General features: G+C 39.7%; 1 protein-coding gene across 2 annotated transcripts in view; it reads right to left on the reverse strand.

Moving 5' to 3' along the window:
* The window catches only part of KCNAB1 (potassium voltage-gated channel subfamily A regulatory beta subunit 1), a 450,359-nt gene that overhangs the window by 289,549 nt on the left and 134,774 nt on the right, over positions 1-26,036 (reverse strand). The window contains 1 exon segment of one of the 2 annotated variants that reach the window (NM_001025336.2): positions 8,271-9,148. The exons of the other annotated variant lie outside the window; for it this stretch is intronic. Within the exon segment in view, the coding sequence (NP_001020507.1) occupies positions 8,271-8,491 (221 nt within the window). The 5' untranslated portion in view covers positions 8,492-9,148. 2 annotated transcript variants of the gene reach the window in all.

A 26,036-nucleotide genomic window follows, 5' to 3' on the forward strand; every position in this document is an offset into this window, starting at 1 on the left:
AGCTTACTGAATGATTCTAATTCATAGAAAAATGAGCCAAAATTTTTTTTTCTTGACTGCTGTGAAAGGAGATTACACAATATTTCTTCAGGGGCCTTTACAAGTAGTTGCTGCACAGTGCAAATTGGAAAAACAGGACAGATTTCTCATGAGAGCTGGACCAGATGGCCTGTGTGAGGACTCTCAGAGTCCTCCCTAGTTGTCGATTCCAAGAAAAAAAAAATCACTGCTGGGCTTCTGTTTTGGTTTCCAATCTGAGTAACTGAAAATCAACCTGCAAGGGTTTTTTTAAAATGCATTTTGATTCTGAGTCTCAGGAGCAAGTTTTCAAAGTAATCTCAAAGCATGGAGGAGAGTGAAGTATGTTCAGTGCTGAATGCCCTAAGGAGCATTTCATATCCAGGATTGACATGTATTCCTGTCCTATCACCTGCGCCCAAGGGTTTGTAGATTTCTTTCTGAGACACCAGTTATTTAGAAACTGTAATACCAAGCACACTGTCATCTGAAAGTTAATTTATGTTCAGCTTCAGAATTAGTATAAGTAGAGAGCTGCCCCAGGGGCACTTTGGGGTCCTCACAACTCTGCAGGAGACGAAGGAAGCTGGTCTGGCTCTTCGAATGCACAGCAGGGCTTTCCTTCTTCTAGAGATAAAAGCTTGAACTGCAGACTATGCACATGTATAGAAAGGAATTGTCCCTTCTAGAAGTGTTTCATGCTCTGTGCTTCTTCCCTGTGTTAAAAAATGGGGCATGATCAAGCAGCTACCATGTAGAAGCTAACAGAGCATAAGGAATCCTGCTCTTGGAGCCAGGACCTGAGTTTGACCTTGACCCTTTCATCAGCTCCTTGAGTAACTGTGATCAAGGAACTGGTCATTCTGCATAAAATGATGTGACTGAACTAGATGGAGTCTGAAGTTTCCTCAGTGACAACAACCACTGCTAATTCATTTATTTCTGTGATTATATAGGATTAAAAATTCTCAGTATTGAAGTGGAAATTTGAAAGACTTTTTTTGGCCTTAATCCTTCAGTCTCTATCACTCTTATCTTCTAATTCTGAAAAGAGTGGAAAACTGGTCATAGAAATATTTTTAAGCACACAACATAATTAAAATTGCAGCATCAAATTATTTTTTATTATTTCTGATGACTCCCAAAATGGCTTTGAAATTCTTATAAGGAAATGGATGGATCAATACATGTGAATTCAGTTCTTCTCATAAACTGGTATTCTCTTTTTTTCAAAACAAAAGTTGTGAAACATACTCAAAGAAACCAGGAGTCCTATACTTTGATCAATTCACTGGACCCAAGTCTCATCTGTTCATGAATTCATATAGTAATGACAAACTATGCATTTGATGAAATTAATTTAAAAAATCAAAGTGAAACTTATGAATCTGATTTCCCTTTTCAATGTAATGGAATTTTTTCTCCTCCTTCTCTCAGAACATTTCTCAAATTACCACAAGTGCAAATGTTTACAGAAATTTTTTAAAAAAAGAATTTCTATAATGAGTGCACGTCCAAAGAGGGTCACTGAATGGATTTAGGATTAAGGGCTCCAAATATAGTAAGCCAACTGAAGATCTCAGCTAGAAAACAAGTTCTTTCTGGAAATACTTGGGTAGATTCCTTTACTTGTGCATGTGTGTACACACACACACACACACAGATCGTGCACACATACATTTCCAGAGCTGCAGACCTGGAACTACGTTTGCCTACCAGTTGCAGGAGGCTCCCTCCCCTCCTACCATTTTCTCACCATCCCATGGATGCCAGACTTCTGGCTGATGACTTGCAGAGGTGGAATAAACTCTATGAGACTGAATCAGCAACCAACTTTTAGGAAGGTTTCTCCACCTCCCCCATTTTCATCATTTTGCTTTGAGGAAGAGAGGAAAGCCCACACCCATGGGGTGTGGATAAGTGCACATGACAATGGCATTCTTTACCCGCTCTCCCCCAAAACGACATTTTAAATATCCAAGCTGCTCTCTTCTCTGGACTAAAATCAAATATCTCTATTTGAAACAGCCACAGAGCTGGCACTTCTCCCCTTCCTCCTCTTCAGCCCACCTATTTCCTCCCACTTTTCCCCATACGGAAGCTCACAAGCATACACACACACTCACACACACTCAGTGCTTTTTACGTAATCAGCTGACAAGATTGATCTTTCACTTCAATTGCTTTGATTCAAAATCTGCCCACCATTCGTGGGAGGTAAAGAACTGTGGATGAGATGTGTGCTTTAATAAAGAGGCTAGAGGAGGAAGGGCCTGAGAAAGGCATCTGGTCCGAGCCTTTTTTATGTAGTCTTATTTTTATAGGAAAATAGAAAGTGCCTTGAAATTCAACATAAATTCTCTTGTTTCAAACTTACAACTCTTAGATTTTTTTTTTTTTTTTTTGGAACAGCTGCCAGATTAATTTCTTCTTAATAGAACTTTGTAACCAGACACCTTGTTCAAAAATCTGAAATGATTCTTCACTGCTGATGTTCCCCTTACATCCAACTCCTCTTTGCCTCTACAGGATGCCCTCTCACCACTTCCCTGTATGAACTCTCTGCCCTACTCCATTATTTCTCAGGACTCCACGCACAGCCTTTGGGACAGGCTGCTCCTCTGCTGCAGTCTATAAGATCTCATCCTCCTTTCTGCTCATCTTGGTATTTCTCCTTTCTCAACATCAAGCTTCCCTGATCTTTCTCATGAAACCTCTCCCTAACTCCTACAGCCCCTAATGAATGATGGCTCCTCAAACTATAGCAACAATTATTCTTTGTATCACTTAACATGTGCAGCCTTTTCATGCAGGTATCTAGCCACATTGGGCCTCCCAGGTGATGTAGTGGTAAAGAATCTGCCTGCCAATGCAGGAGACACAGGTCCAATCCCTGGGTTGGGAAGATCCCCTGGAGGAGGAAATGCAACACACTCCAGTATTCTTGCCTGGGAAATCCCAAAGACAGAGGAGCCTGGCAGGCTACAATCAATGGGGTCACAGAGAATTGGACATGACTGAGTACACACACCACACCACCATACTAAACTGGAAATACTCAAGAGAGGACCCTCAGTCTGTATCCCCAGCATTTTACACAGTATCCTGCATGTGTGGTCATTCATTTTCCAAGCATTTATTGAGCAGTTATTATGTGCCAGGTGCCAGGTTAGACTCTGGGGTTATAGAGATGAGCCAGAGTCAAACCTCAAGCTGTTTACAGACTAATGGGGAAGATACAGATGCAAATGGATAATAGCAACACTACATGATCAATAAATTCCATAACAGAAATAAGAATCAGATGCAGTGGACGCACTAAAGAACAAGTGTTTAGTGCTGTACGGGGTGCAGCCAGGCAAGGTTTCACAAAGAAGGTTAGGCTAGAGTTGGGTCTTAGAGGATGCATGGTAGCTTGCCTAACTGTCTAAAGGAGGTAGGAGAATCCCAGGGGTAGAAGGACTAGCATGGAAAATGATACAGAGGCATAAAAAACCAAGAAGATCCAGGGTACTATAAGGAATTGCTGTCTCGAGTAGGTACTTCTGATAAAACCAAGTTGTCAGAGATAAGAACAGAGTAGTGACTGTAAAGCATAGTGAATGCCAGACCATGAAGGATCTCAGGTACCATGCTAGGTAGCTGGGATTTTATCCCTTGAGCTACAGAATGGCAATGAAGAAATTTGGGAATAATTCTCTAATCTGAAGTTATCTATGATGACAATAACCCAATTGTCCTTCACTCAACGAATGGTTAAAAAAATCGTGAAACATCCTTACCATGAGCTACTACTCAGTAAGAAGGAATGAACTATTGATACACACAATCTGGATGAGTCTCAAGAGAGTTATGCAGAATGGAAAAAGCCAATGCCAAAATATTACAAACTGTATAATCCCATTTATATAATGTTCTTGAAACAACAAATTATAGAGGATCAGCGACTAGTGGATGCTAAGGATTAAGGACTGCCAAAGAGGATGGATGTGACTGTAAAGGGGTAGTATGAGGGAGCCTTGTGGTGATGAAGCAATTTTAATGCTTCATTGTGGTGGCAGTTATACAAACTTCTACATGTGGTTAATTGCACAGACATAGAAATACACACACATGAATACCTGATAACCAGTAAAATCTGAACAAATTCTGTGGATTGCAGTAATGTCAGTCTACTAGTTTTGATGCTGTGCTATAGTTATACAAGATGTTCTCAATGGAGAAAAATCATTTAGTTACATAAAAATTCCCTGTACTTTTTTTGTGAATTTCTGTGATCTATAATTATTTGAATTAAAAAATTTAATAATGACAAAAAAAAAAAGGTAAAATGGATTGACTCCAAAAAAGGAGAAGTTTTATAGTGGAATTAAAGATTATTGCTCAGACAATTTCCTTCTTGTAAATAATTCTCTTAAGAATTTCAAAGCATGTTTTATGCAACTATATAACACAAAGTTATATTGGTACAAATGTATATGTTACAAATAATACTTTTTTCATGAAATTGGGTTCATTGACATTCAATTTGTTCTGGAACTAAAGTAAAAATTTTGGAATAGAGGAGTAGCTTATCAGCACAAATGTGCTCAAATATGAATAACAAAAGCTCTGAGATCACGTCAATCACTAGTAGCTGGATCATTCTAAAAAAAAAAATCTTAAAAAAAACACCCAATAAATCAATTAAACAAAAGCAACCAAAAAAAGCTGGCTTAATTCCTTTTCTGAGTGATTTGCCTTTCTTAGGATAAAAGGTTGATGTATGTATCTACCTCTATGTGATACCCATCACATGTATATATATCATGTAAACATCTATCATGTATACCTGCAGAGTGTATATCAAACTCTAACAGTGTGATGAACTCTAATATTAAAAATATATGCAAAACTAAGATAAAGGACCTCTTATGTATTAATAAGGCACAAGTATAAAAACTATAAGAAACACAATAGTCCTGTATTATCTACACACAAGATAGTTCCCAAGATAAATGTTAGATGGAATTTTGTTCTCTTGAACTTACAGTGACATTTGAATAGCAGATTGCTCTGGTGGATTTTTTTTCTCACCATTAGCCTTGAAACAATAGTTAATTTTATGCAAGATTCTTGCACAATGCTGATGTGAAGGTAAAAGTGGCTTTGAGTATTCTTGCAAAATTCAGGTGTTTCATACAAGTGTATATTAATTCTTTCTAAAGTCCCAAGTTCATGAGTTTCTGATTAATGTCAGGTTGGCAATGTCAGGATGGAAATTATAAGCTATGAGTTTTGCTTTAAAAGTCATAAGGTATTAAATGAGTAGAAATCTTCTACTCAGGGTTGTAAGTAGGTCCTCAATGGCCAGGTAGCCCCCTACAGCAAGGCTGGAACCTGAAAGAAGTCCCTGGGATGGCAAATAGATGGCAGATATGGGCACAATGACTTGTGCCCCAAGATGCAACCATAACTGAGACGGTAACCTCAAAATGGACCAATAGGTTGGTTGAGGTCTGACTATGAACCCCAAAAATACGACCTTCATAAAAACATCTTATAGTATAAAATTATTATGTATTTGTGAGTTTGCTTATTCATGGTCTGTTTTCATATGAATGTGAACCCCAAACCTTATCTGGTTTCTACACATTTGCGTACCCATTTCTAATAGGGTTCTTGCCACAGAACAGGTGCTCAGTAAATATTTGTTGATTAAATGGGTATCTCTTCATTCCATAACATTTTTTTGACAATTACTGAGTGGTAAGCACTTTAAAAATTCTGACCAATGCTATGAACCCTCTCCTCAAAAATATACACAAAGACAATATTTTTACTTTCTATAGGATTCATGGATCCCAGTTAAGTTGTGCCAATGGAAATCATTTTCAAGGATGAGAATATTATTATAAACACAATTAACCACTGATTTTCCATTCTAGTGCCTTCAGGCATTCTCCTGATTGTTTACCCAAGCCAATTACCTCCCCAAGTCTATGGCATTATTTTTTAAATTTTTTGCTACATTATTAGTAATAAATACTTTTTGCATGCACAATATATTTTAGTGACATCAATGCCAAAAAATATAACTAATAGAATATTTCTATCATTTTTATAAAGTATATTATAGTCTCTTTCCCTCCTACTTCTGTCCCTCCCTACTTCTGTCTTTCTCTTCTTTCTTTCTCCAACCCTAAGAAAGTCTTAGTGTACATTTGGCATAATCTCCTGATCTCTTTCCTGAAAGGTCACTCTAAGTAGAATTTGAAAGACAAAGGAGTTAAGTCACACTCACACACACACAAAACCACCTGCCTGTCATAGATGGAACAATTCAGAATAAGAGGAGGAGTAGAAACCAGGTAATGTCCAGTCACCATAAACAGCAAATACTTCAAGTTGTCCTGAAGACTGCAGATTGCTAGCTTTTTGTCAGGAAAGAGCTGTCCTTAGTTGGTAGTAATGAAAGATGCCCAAGTGAATCTTATACACTGAGCTTCTGGTGTGTATTATCATTCAAACTGAGCTGAGCTACATTACCAGAAAAACCATAATGGCAATCTCCTGCTTTCGTAAGAGGAAACTCTTCCAATACACTAATTCACAAGCAACTATGAAACTCTGCCACAAGAAATGAAGGGTGTTACTATTTATCCCTTCTGGCTTACAAAAAGAGAGCTCAAGGTGCTGCTGAAGGCCACGGTTCAAATTACCTCTGCAGTCTGCTTTAACCCTGAGTGTACCATTCCCAGGGGCCCTGCCCAAGAAGGCAGCAACTCCTCTCCATCTCCATCAGAGCTGCTGAAGTGCACCCGGAGCAGTATCGTGGCCACGGGGCAGAGGCTGGGTGTGTGCCACAGAAGCAGCAATAGAAAATGCCAGTGCACTCAAGACTGCAGTCCTAGTTACCAACCTGTCATGGGGCCCCATTCTCCACCCTGGAAATATCAAGAAAAGCAGAGGTCCTCACACCAGTGATACTTCAAGGAGTTGTCTGGAGTTAGGCTGCTTGCACTGTACCGCAGTTGGGGCAAAGCGCTTTAGCTATAAATTTTCAGTCAGTCTACCCCATCAAATTCAAGGCTTTATTTCTTAATGGCTCAAAAATATACCAAAACAACAGGGCTTGCTGTTTTTTCAATGAGATTCCCTGTTAACTCTGCAAAGAAACTTTTTTCAAGGACAACTTTTATAGAAATTGGTTTGAATGCTTATTTCAGAATCCCCACAAGGAAAACCTAGTCTTAAGTGTTCACGGGAGTTATTTTAATTGCATTAAGTTCCTTTCATCCTAAAACCTGGTTCCTAACAAAGATGAAGGAAAGTTAAATATAAATAATGGACAAAGTCGTATCAGCAAACTAGAATCACCAAAGCCTTTGGAAAACGCATCATAAGCTCTTCTCTACATCTGCAAAGACTTTCAGAGACAAAAACCACAGGAGTTTTAAAGAAAGAAAGTCAGAAAGATTCGGCACAAAACAAATACAATGAGGAGGCAAGAGTCACAGAATTGAATAATGAAATTTTCTACTTTTCAGATTTCAGTCATTCCCTATTAAAGAGAGCATCAACTATTACCAGGAAGATTTCCAGCTCTGGAAAGCAGCATAGAGGGAAGGGGAGATTAAAAATCTATGAAGAAATCAGTAATATTATAACAATTGACTTTTTCTCCATATTTCATAAGGTCTGCACTGTATTTCAAGAATAATTTGGGTTTAAGTATGTCAGTGTTCAAACTAACTTACCAATATAGGTGTTTCTTCCCTGTAACAGAACTTCCTTAAAAGACTGCCCAGCATTTGTCAACTTGAGCTTTCAAAAGATAAATAAGAATACAGTACTAGATGGAAAACTATTTTTAATAGTATAATCACAGAAACTACAGTCTGTACCATAAAATAGGACAGGCACATTTGCTCTTGAAAAGCTACTCTAATCTCAATACCAGTTTTCAGCTGCTGTGTTATTCTCTGAAGACGAAATTCATACAGCTCTTAAGGTGTTCATAACACTTTAGAATATACAAAATGGGCCACAGTTTTTAAATCCTATACATAATACAACACCACACAACCACCTTGGGCTTTCCACTTTCCTAAGGAAAGGCACGTTTCCTATTTTAAAGACACCTGAAAATTCTAAATTATGCAGCCCACCAATAAGTCAGTCACTTTTCAAAACCGCTGAATTGTCTCCACTACACCTGTAATACAACACAGAAACCCGGGGCAGAGGGAATCTTAGCAATACGTCCATACCTATATTTCATGCCAGTCTGCTTTGCAGTGGACTCTTTGAGAGAGATGTGATGCTGAGGGGTGAAGGTCCCTAGGCTGCGAGCGATGATAGCAACCGTGCGGAATTTGGCCCGGGCTGCGTTCACCACATTGGGGGCGGTGGAGCTCTGCTTGCTCAGAAGTCTGTCCTCACCATTCCGACTCTTCAAATTATGCTCGGTGCAGGCTATGGAGACTTGCATTGCTTCCCCGGGCACCGCGCGGTCCCTCTCAGAACCCCAGAATACAGGCAGTCAGGAGAGATCGAGCAGTTGGGAGGGTCTGCTCGTCTTTTAACCCCTCCTTGCTCCCTCTTCCTCGGAATGCCGGCAGAGGAGTCCTCGCGGCTGACTTCAGAGTCCGGGAAAGTGGCAGGAGTGGCTGCGGTGCAGGACAGAGTCCCAGACACCAACAGAAGTAAACAGCCAGCCCTTAAGTTGTCACAGCAGCTGGAGCGCGGATCAGGCTCGCAAATCTTCCCAGGCAGTAATCTCGCTTGATTAAACAGCCAAATCCATGTAGTCGGGAGGCTTGGGCAGACGCCTGGAGCTAAGCATTCGTGCTGACTGCACGCAGCCCTGGCAGAGGCCCGTCCGCCGTGTCTGAATGCGGGTTCGCCTCTGGGCGATGGCTCAAATCCACGCAGGCATACCGCAAGATGCGCCGCTAGCACCCTCTGGACCAAAGGCAGGATGCTCTACTGGCGCGTGGAGCATCCCAAGAAGCAGCTAATGGCAAGCCGCTCCCCAGGGACCGGTGCTCTCCATCCACTCAGGCTGTCAGCTCCCTCCCTGGCCCACTCCGGGAGGTCCTAGGAGCTCCTCAAGACCCCTCCCCATTCATTTTCAGGCAAAAGCCTGGGTCATTGAATCCGTACCCACACGGTTTGCGGCTGCATGGAGGAGCAGGAAGGTCCCTTTAAAGAGCTGCTTGCCTTTGTGTGCGAGGGGAAAGCAAGAATCACTTTCACCAGACTCTTGCTGTAATAGAAGCTGGAGGGCTGCTTTTCAAGAGGGACTCTGCCCAGACTCAGACCAAATTCTGCTGCAGCACAACAGTTGGAATGGGGGAAGGAAGGATGGGGTGCTTATGCCAGAGAACATGCCAGTGAATTAACACGTGAATACTCTGTGACTGGTTTGTTACAACACAGCTTGAAATCCCTGTTATTAGCCTTGCCAGCATTTATTTCACATTTGCATATTACTTACTTCTTAAGCAAATTAGTTTGAAGTTTACTGAAAAGACAGTGCAGACTTTTCGGTCAAGTAACCTAACTTGCTGCAAAATCTATTCTGGCTCACAAAGGAGGGTGAAGGATGGGAGAGGAGGCAGCAATTTAGTGCACCCAGAAGGGGGCTGCACTAGCTAAGCAGAAGGTCCAAGTCACCACCCAGAAAGGTCCAGGGCATGTGACTGGGACTATGACCAGCTGGTGAGGACAAGCATTATCTCCAGGTCAAGGGTAGGCAGCAAGGCATCTCCTGTCTTCTCTGAATGTTCCTATGAGGCAGAAATATTGCCTGGTTCAATATCAGATTCAAAGCAACTCCTCAGTAAGTGTGATTGAACCAAACCAAGCAGCAGGGGGCTAATAATTTATCTGTTTGAAATGCACGGCAGTCAGAGCTTTTTTTTAGATAGATATGCTTGCAATAAAACTGTGGGGCTTCCCTGGTGGTCCAGTGGTTAAGAACCCGCCTACCAATGCAGGGGACAAGGGTTAGATCTCTGATTCTGGAAGACCCCACATGCAGGGGAGCAAAAAGTCCCTGCACCAGAACTACTGAGCCCGCGTGCTGTGTAACACCTGAAGTCCAAGTGCTCTAAAGCTTGTGTCTGCAATGAGAAGACTTGCAATGAGAAGCCCGTGTACTGCAACAAAGGCCCAGTGCAACCAAAAATAAAAATTTTTTTAATTAAAATTTTTTAAGTTTTAAAATTAAAACTGCACCTTCTGCAAAATCAGCTCTCTAAAGGTGGTTCCCAACAGAAACTGCTGTCAAGAAAAAAGGAAGTGTTTAAATCAATGATATTTGTAAGCACCATCTCCATATTAGGCATTAGAAAGAAATGTGGAGAAAAAAATGAAGCACTATCCTTCTCAAGGAACTGGCAACCTGGATGGGAAGAATAAGGCAATAACCCTTAAAGAGATTAATTAAAAAAGTTTGAAAGAGTGGTACGGACAGCAAGTACACTAGAGTTAAGCAGGAGAGTGATTATAGGAGGCTAGAGAAAGTTTTTCATTTTGATTTATCCTGTACATTTGTAGTGAATCCCTATTATGCACCTGATTGTTTGTTGCTGGGATACAAAGATAGCCTAGATGCAGGCTAGACCTCCAGAAGCCCGGGCAGCCCTCAAAGACTACAGAACTTTGCCTGGGACATGAATTTGATTAGCTGGAGAGGAATAAGTCTGTCTTCCCAGAGACTGGCTGGGGTGAGGAGAACATACACTCTGGCTGTGTCAATGTGACATATATATATATATATATATATATATATATATATATAGCAATTCTGACTACTTCTCCCCAAATTAAGTTGTATGAATGAAATTTTCAAATCGAATACATACCTATTTTGAATTTCATTCCAGAGATGAATCATAATGAATCAAATCATAACATTTTATAACCTGCATATAAGGTTTATATGACAATGTGGAATCTCATCCTCTACCCTCCATGCTCTTCCCCCTCCTTATTTAACAAAATAAATATAGTGCCTACTGTTTAGTGGTTGGGAAGTGACTTTAGGAAGAGGTAAGTATTGTGGAAAGGGACAAATGAACCTAGGCTGCCTTCTTTTTACCCTCAGCTGCAGGGAATTAGCTCCTGAAGCAAAATTTTGTTCCCTGGAATAAATAACAATGGGCAGAGAGGAAGCAGACCATTAGAACTTTTCTTTTTTTCACAGTAAGCTGGCTCATCGGGAATAACCAATGTGAATCAGGAAAAGAGTCAAAGTGAGAAGAGGAAGCAGTAGGAGGAATCAGAAAGAACAGCTCAGAAAAGGAGGGAGAGGCAGAATAAAGCAGCCTGGGAAGCAAGACAGAGGAACATGGTGATCACCACAGAGGGATCAGGAGCCAGTGGCTCCAGCTTGGGCACAGGCTGAGGGGGAAAAGGTATGGAAAGGCAGCTCAGGACTGAGGTAAGAGAGCTGCCCATTCTTACGGAGGAGGGACAGTGTGTTAGGGTGTGTGAGGTCTGGACACTGTTAACTGAGTGGCTTTCAGGTTTGCCAAGAACTAGCAGAGCAACGCCTGAAAGCATAACCAAAACCAGAACAGGGACTAGGTTATCAGAATAAAACATGCAAGGCAGAGAGAGCACTTATGAGTCACTTATTTATCCCCCAGAGGACAAAGCAAGGCGCCTTGTTCAGAGCAGGCCTTCCATAAATATTAATAATCGAGAGAAGATGATAAGGAAGCTAAGTGAGAAAGAAGGGAAGAAAGGAGAAAGAGAGGGTTATGGGGAAAATGCCAAAATTTTCTATAAACTTGAATCCTTAAAAAAAAAGAAAGAAAGAGAAAGCCCTGCATATTCTAGTTTTACACAGCCTGCTCACTTGAAAGGCACCAGTAACTGCCCCACATTCATGTCTGCACCTCTTGTGTGTGGACAACTGTCCGCCTTTAGTACCTGCCTCAAAGAGAATCAAAGGACCAAGGCCAGAGGAATGCTCACACTGCAAGCCTCTTTCTGGTTGCCTGCAGTGAGCCTTTCCAGATCTAATGCTACATGGACTTTCTGGCAGCCAGCCAGCAGCCTGGTGACATACCCCTAGCTGTGCTCACCCTTCCCAGCATTAGCGGAGCAGTTGGTCTCAAGGCCCGGAAATTAGATAATGGTTGCTGGGAGAATGCTCTTTCCTCATAAGTCTGTGCTAATGGGTCACATGCTAATTAAGCTGGGAAAATTAGATTTCAAATGTATACCTTTCCATGTCACACAATCAGATCACAGGATCCTCACTATTATTATTTAGGGTTCAAATAAGACACACAAATGGTGATGTAGATATATATGTAGCTATAGATGTATCTATTGCTATGAGTGGAATTGGGTCCCCCCACCCAAACTCATATGTTAAAGTCCTAACCCCAAATAAGTACCTCAGAATGTGACTATATTAGAGATTGGTTCTTTAGAGAAGCAACTGAGGTAAAATGAGGTCATGAGGGTGGGCCCTAATCCAATCTGACTGGTGTTCTTATAAGAAAAGGAGATCAAGACACACACAGAGAGAAGATTATGTGAAGACACAGAGAGAAAGAATCCACCTGCAAGTCAAATAGAGAGGCCTCAGAAACCTGCCCTGCTGATACTTTGACCTTGGACTTCTAGCCTCTAGAATTGTGAAAAAATAGATTTCTGTTGTTTCAGTCACCCAATCTATGGTATTTTGTTATGGCAGTCCTAACAAACTATAGTTGTTAATATTGTTTTTATTTTAATTTTTATATTATTGGTCAAGATAAACTATTGGAATTCTCTGAAGAAATGCTCCTAAAAGTCATTAAAAGACCATGATGGATATCATTATCATGCCACTCCACAATTCTAAGCAAATATACAAATGTACTCCAAGGAAGAACTCCAAATTTATTCCTTTCCACCAAGTCATGAAGCCTCTGCATGGTGCCTCTTGATACAAAGAGGTAGTCGTCTTCAAGACACTTTTAGTACTTGTTCTTAATGATCTCCTTATTTGGTGAACTCACCCTATTAAGACTTTGCTTTATTTTGAGCATTTGTAATCAATAACCTCAGAAATGTCATGAGGCAATGGAGAGAAGCCTGCACTGGCAGGCCTAGCCCTGGTTGCAAACCCAGCTCTGTCACTTTGCCTGTGACTTTGGATGTCTTTATCACTTTCTATTCTTTCTTTCTGTTTCTGTTCTTTCACCTGAAATAGAAGAGGGATATGCATCTACTTCCAAGACCCTCTCTTGTGCTGTAAGATTCCATGAGGTTCTTTTACAGAGAGATGTGAAGGTTGCAAAATTACATAGAGTCAAATTATCACTTATTCTGCAATTTTGCCTGGGTCTTAGCTGGTCTGTATTCATTACCTGATATTTGGGATTCTATACTGTTTATGTCAAAGGGTCACTGGGTCATGGTGAGAGAACTGGTTGGGAAGAGACCACAGGCTGCTTAACTCGCATCCTATCTTCTCATGCTCATGCATAGCGCCTTTCTGGTAACATGGAAGGACTCTAGGATATGGGGTCAGTTGGAGCTGGGTGTGAATCCCAGCTCCACTGTGACCCTTCTTTCTCATATGTCACTGAGTGGGACTTTTAACTTCCCCGTGTCTCTATCCTTATAGAAAACTAGGTGCCCAAACATGCCTCTTCGAATGACTGGGGAATGGCATAAAACAGTGCTTGAACCACAGCAGACACTTGATATCTCAGTATCCATCTCAATTTATTAATAGCAAGGTTATTGGGTAGTCATTAATCTCCTTGCAAACAAGCTTACCCAGAGACCTCAGCAGTCACCAATATCAGTGACACTCACACAGCACTTCCTACGTCCCAGGAACTCTTAGGAACACTTAAGATATATTAGTTTACTCAGTCCTCACATAATCCCAAAGGGAGATGCCATGTCATCAACTCCAATCTACAGGTGACAAAATGGAAGACACAGAGAAGTTAAACAACTTGCCTAAGCTGACACAAGCTAAAAACTGAGATCTGGGATTTACCTCGGGGTACCTGCCTCCAGAGACTTGGCTCTTAACCACTGTGCATACTACTCCTCACTGCAAGGACTTCCTGTGAGACAGGATTGAAATAGTGCCATTTTATGACTATAATTTGAAGGAAGTCCTAGTCTTATTATGAGTGAGGGAAAGAAATTCAATATTGAAAGTCTAAAAATTTCAGAACAGTTAAATAAGCCATGCCTGGTAGCTTTTGAGTATAGTGTTTAATCAACCTTTCCAAATACTTCATAATACATTATTCTTATTATGCAAGCAAAAAACTTTTTCCCAATTACCTGGCAAATTTTTTATTGATTCGATTTCCCACAGATGAAGTCAGAGCCAAATGCCTTGTGCTCAGTCTGCTTAGAACTTATGCTTTATATTCCATTGGAAACCACAGCCCACAGGATCCAGGAAACATTTAAGTATGCAGCCAGGCAAAACTGGATTCATTCAAAACAGAAAAGAATCTGCTAATATGTGAAGAATCTTAAACATGCAAATGTACAGATGGCAAGCCACTTTATGTGCCTATTATTTGTGATTAAAAGAGGAATTGTTAGGATGTAAGTTTCCTATTTATCGGAAATACTTAACACGTGGGTTTGAAGAACAAATTATTACATTCTGACAAGTTGAACCAGCCATGAAAATTAGCATGGGCCCACATTTGCATAGGCACAGGTTTTAGAATAATAAGTAAAATTGAAAGGACAAACTGAAAACACTCAAGGCTATGCTAAATAGAAGAAACTTCCAGATGTCTACCCTTCTGCTTCCCTGGAAGAAAAGTTTCAACAAAGAACCCCTACTAGGATCCCTATAAGCGTTCTCAAACCCCCAGCCACAAGTTCAAAACCAAATATAATTAAAGGATAGTTAAGGTTTTCAGTGAACACAAACTATACCTTCAGCCATTGATAAATATTTCCTTAATCTGAAACTTCTGACACAACAGATGTATCAGCAATATCTTTCATATTTATCACTTTATTTGAGGCAAGGTGCCATAGTGCTATAGAAAGCAGGTGTGGAAGAAATTCACAATTCAGATTATTTTGCTCAGCCTTCTTCATGGAAAGTAATTTTTTATAAGCTTTGTCTGGAACATGGATATAGATCTGGGAGGAAATAGGGACAGAGGTCTGTTTATACTTTTTTAACAAATGTCATTAATTCTTCCTAAATTATAGCCATTAGTATAATTTCTCCCATTGCCTTATAATACAACAAACTGGTCAGAAATATTTGCCATGTCTTTAGAGAAAAGATTTTCCTAAAGAGCTTAACACAGAGAGAATTTGTTTTCAAAGATAATTAGAATTATTATACTTCATCCAATTTAAGATACCATTAACCACAAGATACATCATTACCTTGTACACCACTAAAATAGAAATTGTGGCCAATTATAACACAATGCTTTTTCATCCCTCAGATTTTACATTTTAAATTTATCAAAGAGTCTTTTTACACTTAGACTTTTCTGCCCAAAATTTCATTCTTGTACATACATACCTATAAAAGAAAATGTAAAGGGAATAAACTATTTAAAGTATTCCCAAAATGTGTTCACATTCAGAGTTTGATGCTTCTGAATGTTTAACTCAGAGTCATCAACGTCCACATCGCTCCATACAGTCATCCTTTGTGTTGGTAATGCAGGAACTTAAAAAAGAAAAAACAACATTCTCAACTATAGTCTCTGGGAGTTTATTCTGAGCTGTTGACATCTACTCTGAAACTTGCAGCACACATTTATACGTATGGACAGCCACATCGTGATGGTCACATGAAAGTGAAAGTCGCTCAGTCATGTCCGACTCTTTGCCACCCCATGGACTGTACAGTCCAGTGAATCCTCCAGGCCAGAATACTGGAGTTGGGGAGCCTTTCCCTTCTCCAGGGGAACTTCTCAACCCAGGGATCAAACCCCAAACCCCAGTCACCCACATTGCAGGTGGATTCTTTACCAGCTGAGCCATGAGGGAAGCTCAAGAATACTGGAGTGGGTAGCCTATCCCTTATCCAGTGGATCTTCCTGACCCAAGAATCAAACTGGGGTCTCCTGCATTGCAGGCAGATTCTTTATCAACTGAGCTAACACATAGCCAGGAACAATTAGAGACCAAATCACTATTTCAGCAAAAGAAAAGTATGTGCTTCAAAGAACTGGTGGTTTCTAAGATAGTATATTAGAATATATATAGAAGTTATAGATAGATTATAAATGGATAGTATATTAGAAAATACTATAGTTCTATACAGTCAGCAAAAACAAGACCGGGAGCTGACTGTGGCTCAGATCATGAACTCCTTATTGCAAAATTCAGACTTAAATTGAAGAAAGCAGGGAAAACCACTAGACCATTCAGGTATGACCTAAATCAAATCCCTTATGATTATACAGTGGAAGTGAGAAATAGATTTAAGGGACTAGATCTGATAGACAGAGTGCCTGATGAACTATGGATGGAGGTTCGTGTCATTGTACAGGAGACAGCGATCAAGACCATCCCCATGGAAAAGAAATGCAAAAAAGCAAAATGGCTGTCTGGGGAGGCCTTACAAATAGCTGTGAAAAGAAGAGAAGTGAAAAGAAGGAGGAAAGGAAAGAGATAAGCATCTGAATGCAGAGTTCCAAAGAATAGCAAGGAGAGATAAGAAAGCCTTCCTCAGCAATCAATGCAAAGAAATAGAGGAAAACAACAGAATGGGAAAGACTAGAGATCTCTTTATGAAAATTAGAGATACCAAGGGAACATTTCATACAAAGATGGGCTTGATAAAGGACAGAAATGGTATGGACCTAATAGAAGCAGAAGATATTAAGAAGAGGTGGCAGGAATACACAGAAGAACTGTACAAAAAAGATCTTCACGACCCAGATAATCATGATGGTGTGATCACTCACCTAGAGCCAGACATCATGGAATATGAAGTCAAGTGGGCCTTAGAAAGCATCACTATGAACAAAGCTAGTGGAGGTGCTGGAATTCCAGTTGAGCTCTTTCAAATCCTGAAAGATGATGCTGTGAAAGTGCTGCACTCAATATGCCAGCAAATTTGGACAACTCAGCAGTGGCCACAGGACTGGAAAAGGTCAGTTTTCATTCCAATCCCAAAGAAAGGCAATGCCAAAGAATGCTCAAACTACTGCACAATTGCACTCATCTCACACACTAGCAAAGTAATGCTCAAAAGTCTCCAAGCCAGGCTTCAGCAATATGTGAACAGTGAACTTCCTGATGTTCAAGCTGGATTTAGAAAAGTCAGAGGAACCAGAGACCAAATTGTCAACATCTGCTGGATCATTGAAAAAGCAAGAGAGTTCCAGAAAAACATCTATTTCTGCTTTATTGACTATGCCAAAGCCTTTGACTATGTGGATCACAATAAACTGTGGAAAATTCTGAAAAAGATGGGAATACCAGACCACCTGATCTGCCTCTTGAGAAACCTATATGCAGGTCAGGAAGCAACAGTTAGAACTGGACATGGAACAACAGACTGGTTCCAAATAGGAAAAGGAGTTCGTCAAGGCTGTATATTGTCACCCTGCTTATTTAACTTATATGCAGAGTACATCAAGAGAAACACTGGGCTGGAAGAAGCACAAGCTGGATTCAAGATTGCCGGGAGAAATATCAATCACCTCAGATATGCAGATGACACCACCCTTATGGCAGAAAGTGAAGAGGAACTAAAAAGCCTCTTGATGAAAGTGAAAGAGGAGAGTGAAAAAGTTGGCTTAAAACTCAACATTCAGAAAACTAAGATCATGGCATCTGGTCCCATCACTTCATGGGAAACAGATGGCGAAACAGTGGAAACAGTGGCAGACTTTATTTTGGGGGGCTCCAAAATCACTGCAGATAGTGATTGCAGCCACGAAATTAAAAGACGCTTGCTCCTGGGAAGGAAAGTTATGACCAACCTCGATAGCATATTCAAAAGCAGAGACATTACTTTGCCAACAAAGGTACGTCTAGTCAAAGCTATGGTTTTTCTTGTGGTCATTGTATGGATGTGAGAGTTGGACTGTGAAGAAGGCTGAGAGCTGAAGAATTGATGCTTTTGGACTGTAGTGTTGGAGAAGACTCTTGAGAGTCCCTTGGACTGCAAGGAGATCCAACCAGTCCATTCTGAAGGAGATCAGCCCTGGGATTTCTTTGGAAGGAATGATGCTAAAGCTGAAACTCCAGTACTTTGGCCACCTCATGAGAAGAGTTGACTCATTGGAAAAGACTCTGATGCTGGGAGGGATTGGGGGCAGGAGGAGAAGGGGACGGCAGAGGATGAGATGGCTGGATGACATCACCGACTCGACGGATTTGAGTTTGAGTGAACTCCGGGAGTTGGTGATGGACAGGGAGGCCTGGCATTCTGCAATTCATGGGGTCGTAAAGAGTCAGACATGACTGAGAGACTGAACTGAACTGAACTGAAGGTAGTATATAAACTTCTACTTTATGGCAACTTAAATCTAAAATACTGTAGAAGGAAGGGAGAGAAAAATTTTTGAGCACCCGCTATGTGCCGGGTGTTGTGCCAAAGCCTTCTACAGCCATTATCTCATTCCAGAAGAAAGAAAGAAGGAAAGCTAGCCTTTATTAAAAGTTATTGAGTTCTCAACTAATTATTCTATAGGTGGATTTACAAAAGCATTCATCATCAGTCTTGCAAAACTGAGAAGTGAGTCAAACTCCAAAAGGGCTTACCATATAAATCACCCATGCCCAATGGGGCTGAAAAAATAACCAACCTAAAGGTCCTTCCAAAAATATATAATGGGTAAAAATCCCCTTGCTTCAGTTCAAATTTGTTGGTCTTCTTAGGGTGAGAAAAGCCATTATTACACAAGTCACTCTACAGCATAGTATCTAATACATTTTTATAAAAAGATGTATTTCCTCACTTCTCTAGTCAGTTCATTTTCAAAGGGAAGGTGTTGTAAAAGAGCAGATCTAAGATCCTATGGGATTCTTTCTCATTTAAATCTTTCCCTGTGGCAGATCACAGGAAGTTCTTGTAGGAGACACTTCAAGCTTTCCTCACATTTAACTGAAACTCATTTTGGACTAAATAAACATCAAGTTCTCACCTTATGCGTCAACAAGGGCTGTACTGTCTGAAGTTTTTATAATTTACATGCATTACTCTTGTAAGCAAAATAAAATTTAAAGTTTAATCTATTTTATCTATTATAAGCTTATCACAAATTCAACCAAGAGGAAACAGGGAAACATGGAGACAAGAAGGGGAAAAAAATGTCATGCATTTATCCAGACTTCCAGTTTTTAACATTTTGTCAATATCTCCTTGGTTATCGGGTTTTTTCTTTTCCATGCATAGTTCTGTGATGGTTGTTACTGATGTTGCTGTCCTTGTTGTATAAAGTTAAATACTGTTCAAGGTATGTATCACTTACTTAATACTATCTCTTGGCATTTGTTGTTCATTTGGGGTTTTTTCCCCCATTTTTGGACATTATCTATCCTTAAGTGGCTTATTTGTCATCACCATGCATTGACCACCACATCAACATACATTTTCCATTGTTTAGTTGACAAGTTCTATGAGGCAAAGAAGCAGAGGACTCAGCCCCTCCCCTCAAGGCTCCTCTTCCTGGCTGGGGCGTGTGCAGACATTCAGTGATAATTACTGTCTATTGTATACGTCAGGACAAGTGGTATAGTCATAACACACTCTAGAGGAAGAGGGAAAGATCATTGGGAGTTGCAGTTACAGTTGCAGTTACAAAAATCATGGTGTACATTAAGTACAGAGAAGCTCCCAGGCAAGGAAGGAGAGTAGGGGAGAGAGGAAGTAGCCTTAGCAAAGATGAGGAGGTGGAGAAGCTTATCAGGAAATAACAAGTAATAATGTTAGATAGAATCTTGTTGAAAAAGGGATTTACAGAAGAAATTATGTAAAAAAAATTACATAAATCAGTTGAAGTCTGTTGAGAAAAGCCTGGAATAAAAGTCTGGGTGAAGACTCCACCCTCAGGGCAGTTGGAAGAGGTTGAAGGTAGAAAGTTCATCAGGGATTCTGATCTAGGGTGTAAAGAGTATTTTTGGAAGACCCATCTGGAAGCCAATAGAATGGCCTGGAATTGTAAAAGACTCAGTACAGGAAGACCAGTAGGAGACCGCTGAATCAGCCAGCCATGAGGTAAAACTTGCTGATGTAAGAATGATACTTCCCACTGTTTGTTCTAATAGATGGGAAAATGTTCACAATGCACTGTGAGCTGGAAAAAAACAGTTTACAAAATCATATGCACAGTATGAGCCTATTTTGACAGAAGCAAAAATTATCTATCTCTGCAGAGAAATAAAAATATATGCCCAAATATATTTCTTATATTGGATATATTTGATATACCCAATATTATCAGTAGTTGCCTACTGATAATAGGTAGGGATAATGAATGATAATGGGTAGTGGAACTATGGGTGATTTTTATTTTCTTTATTTTAATAGTATATTATTTTCTGCTATGGGTACATATTACTTTTGTATTATGGATCAAAAATGTGGTACCCAGAGAAAAGAAATGATGCTTGAAGCATGAGGAGCCCATAGGCATACTTACCAGGAAGAAAAGACCAATGACTTTTTAATATTTTATTTCACAGCACCCAGTACTGTGGGACTGGAGAAGGAAATGGCAACCCACTCCAGTTTTCTTGCCTGGAGAATCCCCATGGACAGCGGAGCTGACGGGCTACAGTCCATGGGGTCACAAAGAGTCAGACACGACTGAGTGTCTTAAGCACAGTACTGTCGGATAAATGTCACCAAGCCAAGTCAGCTTAATTTTTAACACACAAGTATCTGGGAGCAGATTATCTTGGATGTCACCATTAAGCTTTGCTGACTGTTTGTTTCTCTGTAGACCTGATATGGATTCCTGCTGGGAGGCAGGCAAGAAGTGGTCTGATCCACTAAGGACAGCAATAGTTAAACATGGACTATTACAGGGACTTTTGGTAAGACTGACTACAAATTTTCCCAAATAAGCCTGGCTGATCCTCCTGGGAACTGGGCTCTACTAAAGGGAAGGGAACCTATGCAAAAAATATGGGGTTCCCTTGTGGCTCAGCTGGTAAAGAATCAGCCTGCAATGTGGGAGACCTGGGTTTGATCCCTGGGTTGGGAAGATCCCCTGGAGAAGGGAAAGGCTACCCACTCCAGTATTCTGGCCTGGAGAAGTCCATGGACTGTATAGTCCATGGGGTCGCAAAGAGTCAGACACGACTGATTCAAGTCCACAGTTAATCAAATTAAGGCAAACTGAGCTCCTTAGGAGAAAAGGACATGTCTCAATCATCCTATCATACAGCTATGCAGAGAGGTGCTTTACTAATTTCCCCTGACTGAATAGATGGACTTATACCAACCCCTGAAGTAGTGCCAGAACCAGGTGGAAATTTGCTATATAGAAATCAAACCTCTATGTTGAAACTTCTAAGACATCTTTAATAACTGTGGTTTGTCCCCAGTATTCTGTATTCACCCTTCTCCATACATTTTACTTATTTTTTTACATACTTCCTTTGTGATGGAATGAAATAGGGGAGGAATGTAACATGGTATTTCTGTGGAGATGTTAGAAATATTGACAAATTAGTCAAAATGAGGGGACAGAGAAAGGAAAAAAAATAGCTAAAAATCAAATGTAGAGATTGATTTGGAAAAGAGACACAAAGCTTGAGTATAATCTGTTGAATGAATCCATAGGGAGGTGGTTGGTCAGGTTTGGGAAAAGGTTACTACGTTAGTTTCCTAGGACTGCCATCAAAAATTATTACAAACTTGATGGCTTAAGACAACAAATATTTATTCACTTACAATTCTGGAGGCCAGAAGTCTGAAATCAAGGTGTCAGTAGGGCTACACTCTAGGGGACAATTCAGTCTTTGCATCTTCCAGCATCCCTTGTGACTATATCCCTCCAGTCTCTGAATCCACCTTCAAATGGCCTTCTCCATGTGTCTGTGTCTTTTCCTCTTCTGTCTCTTGTAAGGACACTTGGCACTGAGTCTAGAGTCCTCCTAGGTAATACAGGGTGATCTCACTCCAAGATCTTTAACTTCATTACATCTATAAAGATTTTTTTTTTCCAAATAAGGTCATATTCATAGGTCTTAGGGATTAGGACATGGACATATCTTTTGGGGGCTTCCCATTAAACTGACTATGGTCAGCTTGGGAAAGGCATGGGTTAAATGGGAGAAAGATAGGAAAAAGATTGGGAGAGAAGAAGGCAGTGGACTTGGTTTCCAATCTGACAAGAAGGCAAAACTGAAAATACAACAAAACAGCCCAAGACTGTATGGGGATATAAACCCATTCAGAATATGGGTTTGAGCAGCTCTTGTCAGAGAGTGGTTTATATAATAAGGTGAGAAGAGAGAAGCAAGAAAGTTTTCCTGGATCAAAGAAGGAAGGTTGGTCTGCCCAGGCTCCACACAGAAGCTCTTTGCCCAGGAAGAACAGAACCAGCTTAGGCATAGAGATCACACATAAAGAATCCATATGAAAAGGTCATCAGTCATCACATTCATGTTGAGAATGGAATGGCCCACTAAACAGAAGCCCTCTCTGGAAGAGGAACTGGCCTGAGAAAGGGGCAGGAGTGAAATAATGGTGCATGGACTACTTGGGAGGTAGAAACAGCAATAACACAAGTCAGACGGGAATGAAACAAGTGAGATGGAAGCTATGAGGCATACAAGCTATGGAGGAACTAGCAGTGAGTATGTTAGTCACTCAGTCATGTCTGACTCTTTGCAACCTGATGGTTGGGACCCACCAGGCTCCTCCGTCTATGGGACTCTCCAGACAAGAATACTGGAGTGGGTTGCCATTCCCTTCTCCAGGGGATCTTCCCAACCCAGGGATCGAATCTGGATCTCCCACATTGCGGGCAGACTCTTTACCATCTGAGTCACTAGAGAAGACTGTGATAAAACCCCAAGAAATGGTTGGCTTGTTGATATCATTATTACCATATTCCTGATCAACAGTAACCCCAAGGTTTATTGTTCATCTTTCTTTTGGGTAAAAATTTGAACTATCATGTTAGCAGAGATGTTAGAATCTAGTAGTCATATAGCATTATGTGATCCAGGACTAGAGAATCTCAAATTTAACTGGAACTTGAATTCCAGACTCAGTTATAAGAAAAGAGACTTTCAGTCATACGACTCAGTATGAGACCAACGATCCAGGAATGACATTAAATCCATAAGGACTGAACACTCCTCATTAAAAATGAAGCTGTGGAAACTCGACAATTTAAGACAGATACTCAGGAGACTGATTCAGCAGAATGATTACTGAGGCCAAAGTAGACCAGTCTCTAAAATGGAAGGATAGTTCTGAAAATATTAAACCATAATTTATTTACAGGGAATGAAAGGAATTTGGACATAATATTAAAAGATATAATATTGTATAAACCAATAATTTTAACACCACTTTGTTGCGATTATAAACTATACATGTATATAATGTACTAGATATTTTATACGATTAGTAGTATAATGTATATGTAACAGTACAAAAGGTGGGGAATGAATGGAACATGAATCTCTACTGAAGCAAAATTTCTATGTTTTAACAGAACGAAGTTAATTTTACTGTGGAGTAGATTGTGAAAAGTTAAAGTACATATTGTAATCATTATAGCAATCAGTAAGAAATAACTTAAAAAAATCATTTTAAAAAATCAACAAAAGAATTGAAACATTCATTTAACAGAAAGGAAGACAAAAAACAAAAAAGTAAGCACTAGAAGTACAAAATGAATTTAATGAGGTCACAGAATGTAAGATCAATATACCAGAATCTATTATATATTTACATACTAGCAATGAACAATTTAAGAAAACAAATTTATTTGCCAGATCAAAGAGAATAAAAAACTTAGAAATAAATTTAGCAAAATAAATTCAAGTCATATACTGAATACTACAAATATTGCTGAGAAATTAAATATTTAACTAATGTTCATGTTCACACATTGAAATAGTCAATACTAAGGACGAGTTGTCAAGATGGCAACTCTCCCCAAACTGAAATTCAATACAATCCCTATCAAGCTCAGCAGATCTTTATAAAAAATGACAAGCTTATTCTAAAATTTATGTGGAAATGCAGAACTCTTAAATAGCCAAAATATTTTGAGTAAGAAGAACCAGAGGACTTACACTCTCTGATTTCAAAACTTACTATAAAGCTACAGTAATCAAAAGAGTGGTGTTGGTGAAGGATATGCATATAGATGAATGGAAAAGACTCAGAGTTCACAAATAAGTTTTTACATTTATGGCCAATTGGTTTTTAGCAATTGTGTCCATACAATTCAACTGGGAAAGTATAGTCTTTTCAAAGAATGGTGCTAGTATGATTGGATATTCACATGCAAAAAACAAAAAAGAACTTGGACACTTGCCTCACATCCTATACAAAACTCAACTGCAAATGGATCATAGACCTAAATTTGAGAAGTAAAACTAAATTATCTGTAAGGAAACAGGAGAAATCTCTGTGAACTTGGGTTTGACAAGGATATGACGCCAAAAGCACAGTTCATGAAAAGGAAAAAATATAAATAGGACTTCCTAAAATTGAGAATCATTTTACTTAAGAACATATCATTAAGTAATGTAAAAACAAGCCATAAACTGGTTTAAGATTTTGCAAATCAAATATTTGGTAAAGGATTTGTATCTAGAAAAATAACACAAATAACAATTTAAAAAGATTTACAACCCAATCTTTTTAAATGAGTGAAAGATCTTAATAAACATGGTACCAAATGAAATACAGTAGGCATATGAATGGCTAACAAGCACATGAAAAGAAGTCAACCTCATTAGTAACTAAGGAAATGCACACACACACACACACACACACAACTCAACATACTCCTACATGACAACTAAAACGGCTATATTTTTTAAGCCATATAATACCAAGAGTTAGTGATTATGTGGATAAACTGGAATGCTCTAGTGAGAATGTCAAATAGTACAGCCACTATTAAAAACAGTTTGGTAGTCTCCTAAAAAGTTAAGCACAAATTTACCATATAACCAAGGAATTCTACTTCCAGGTATGAAAACATATGGCCTTATAAAGATGTGTCCATGAATGTTCATAATAACACTATTCATAATAATTAAAACTAGAAAATTATCCAAATGTCCATCAAACAGTAAGTGGATAAACAAAACGTGGCATTTTAATGTAATTCTAAAGTGAAGTGAAGTATAAGTCACTCAGTCATGTCCAACTCTTTGAGACCCCATGGACAGTAGCCTGCCAAGCTTCTCTGTCCATGGAATTCTCCAGGCAAGAATACTGAAGTAGTTGCCATTCCCTTTTCCAGAGGATCTTCCTAACCCAGGGATTCAACCTGGGTCTCCTGCATTGCAGGCAGATTCTTTACCAATTGAGCCACCAGGGAAGCCCTAATGTAATTCTAATCAGCAGTTAAAAGAATGGACTACTGATACATGCAACAATCTGAATCATCCTCAAAAACATTAAGCTAAGTGAAAGAAGCTAGACAAAAAGTCTACATATTATATAATCTTATTTTTATGATAGGCCTAGAAAGTCACGTTTACAGACAAAACAGATCAGTGGTTGCCTGGGACTGGGAGCAGAGACAGGAATTAACTATAAATAGGCATAAGACGCTTACTCCTTGGAAGGAAAGTTATGACCAATCTAGATAGCACATTAAAAAGCAGAGACATTACTTTGCCAACAAAAGTCCATCTAGTCAAAGCTATGGTTTTTCCAGTAGTCATGTATGGATGTGAGAGTTGGGCCATAAAAAAAGCTGAGCACTGAATAATTGGTGCTTTTGAACTGTGGTGTTGGGAGAAGACTCTTGAGAGTCCCTTGAACTGCAAGGAGATCCAACCAGTCCATCCAAAAGGAAATCAGTCCTGAGTGTTCATTGGGAGGACTGATGTTCAAGCTGAAC

Source organism: Bos taurus, chromosome 1, assembly GCF_002263795.3.
Source record: "Bos taurus isolate L1 Dominette 01449 registration number 42190680 breed Hereford chromosome 1, ARS-UCD2.0, whole genome shotgun sequence".
NCBI classification, from domain to species: Eukaryota; Metazoa; Chordata; class Mammalia; order Artiodactyla; family Bovidae; genus Bos; species Bos taurus.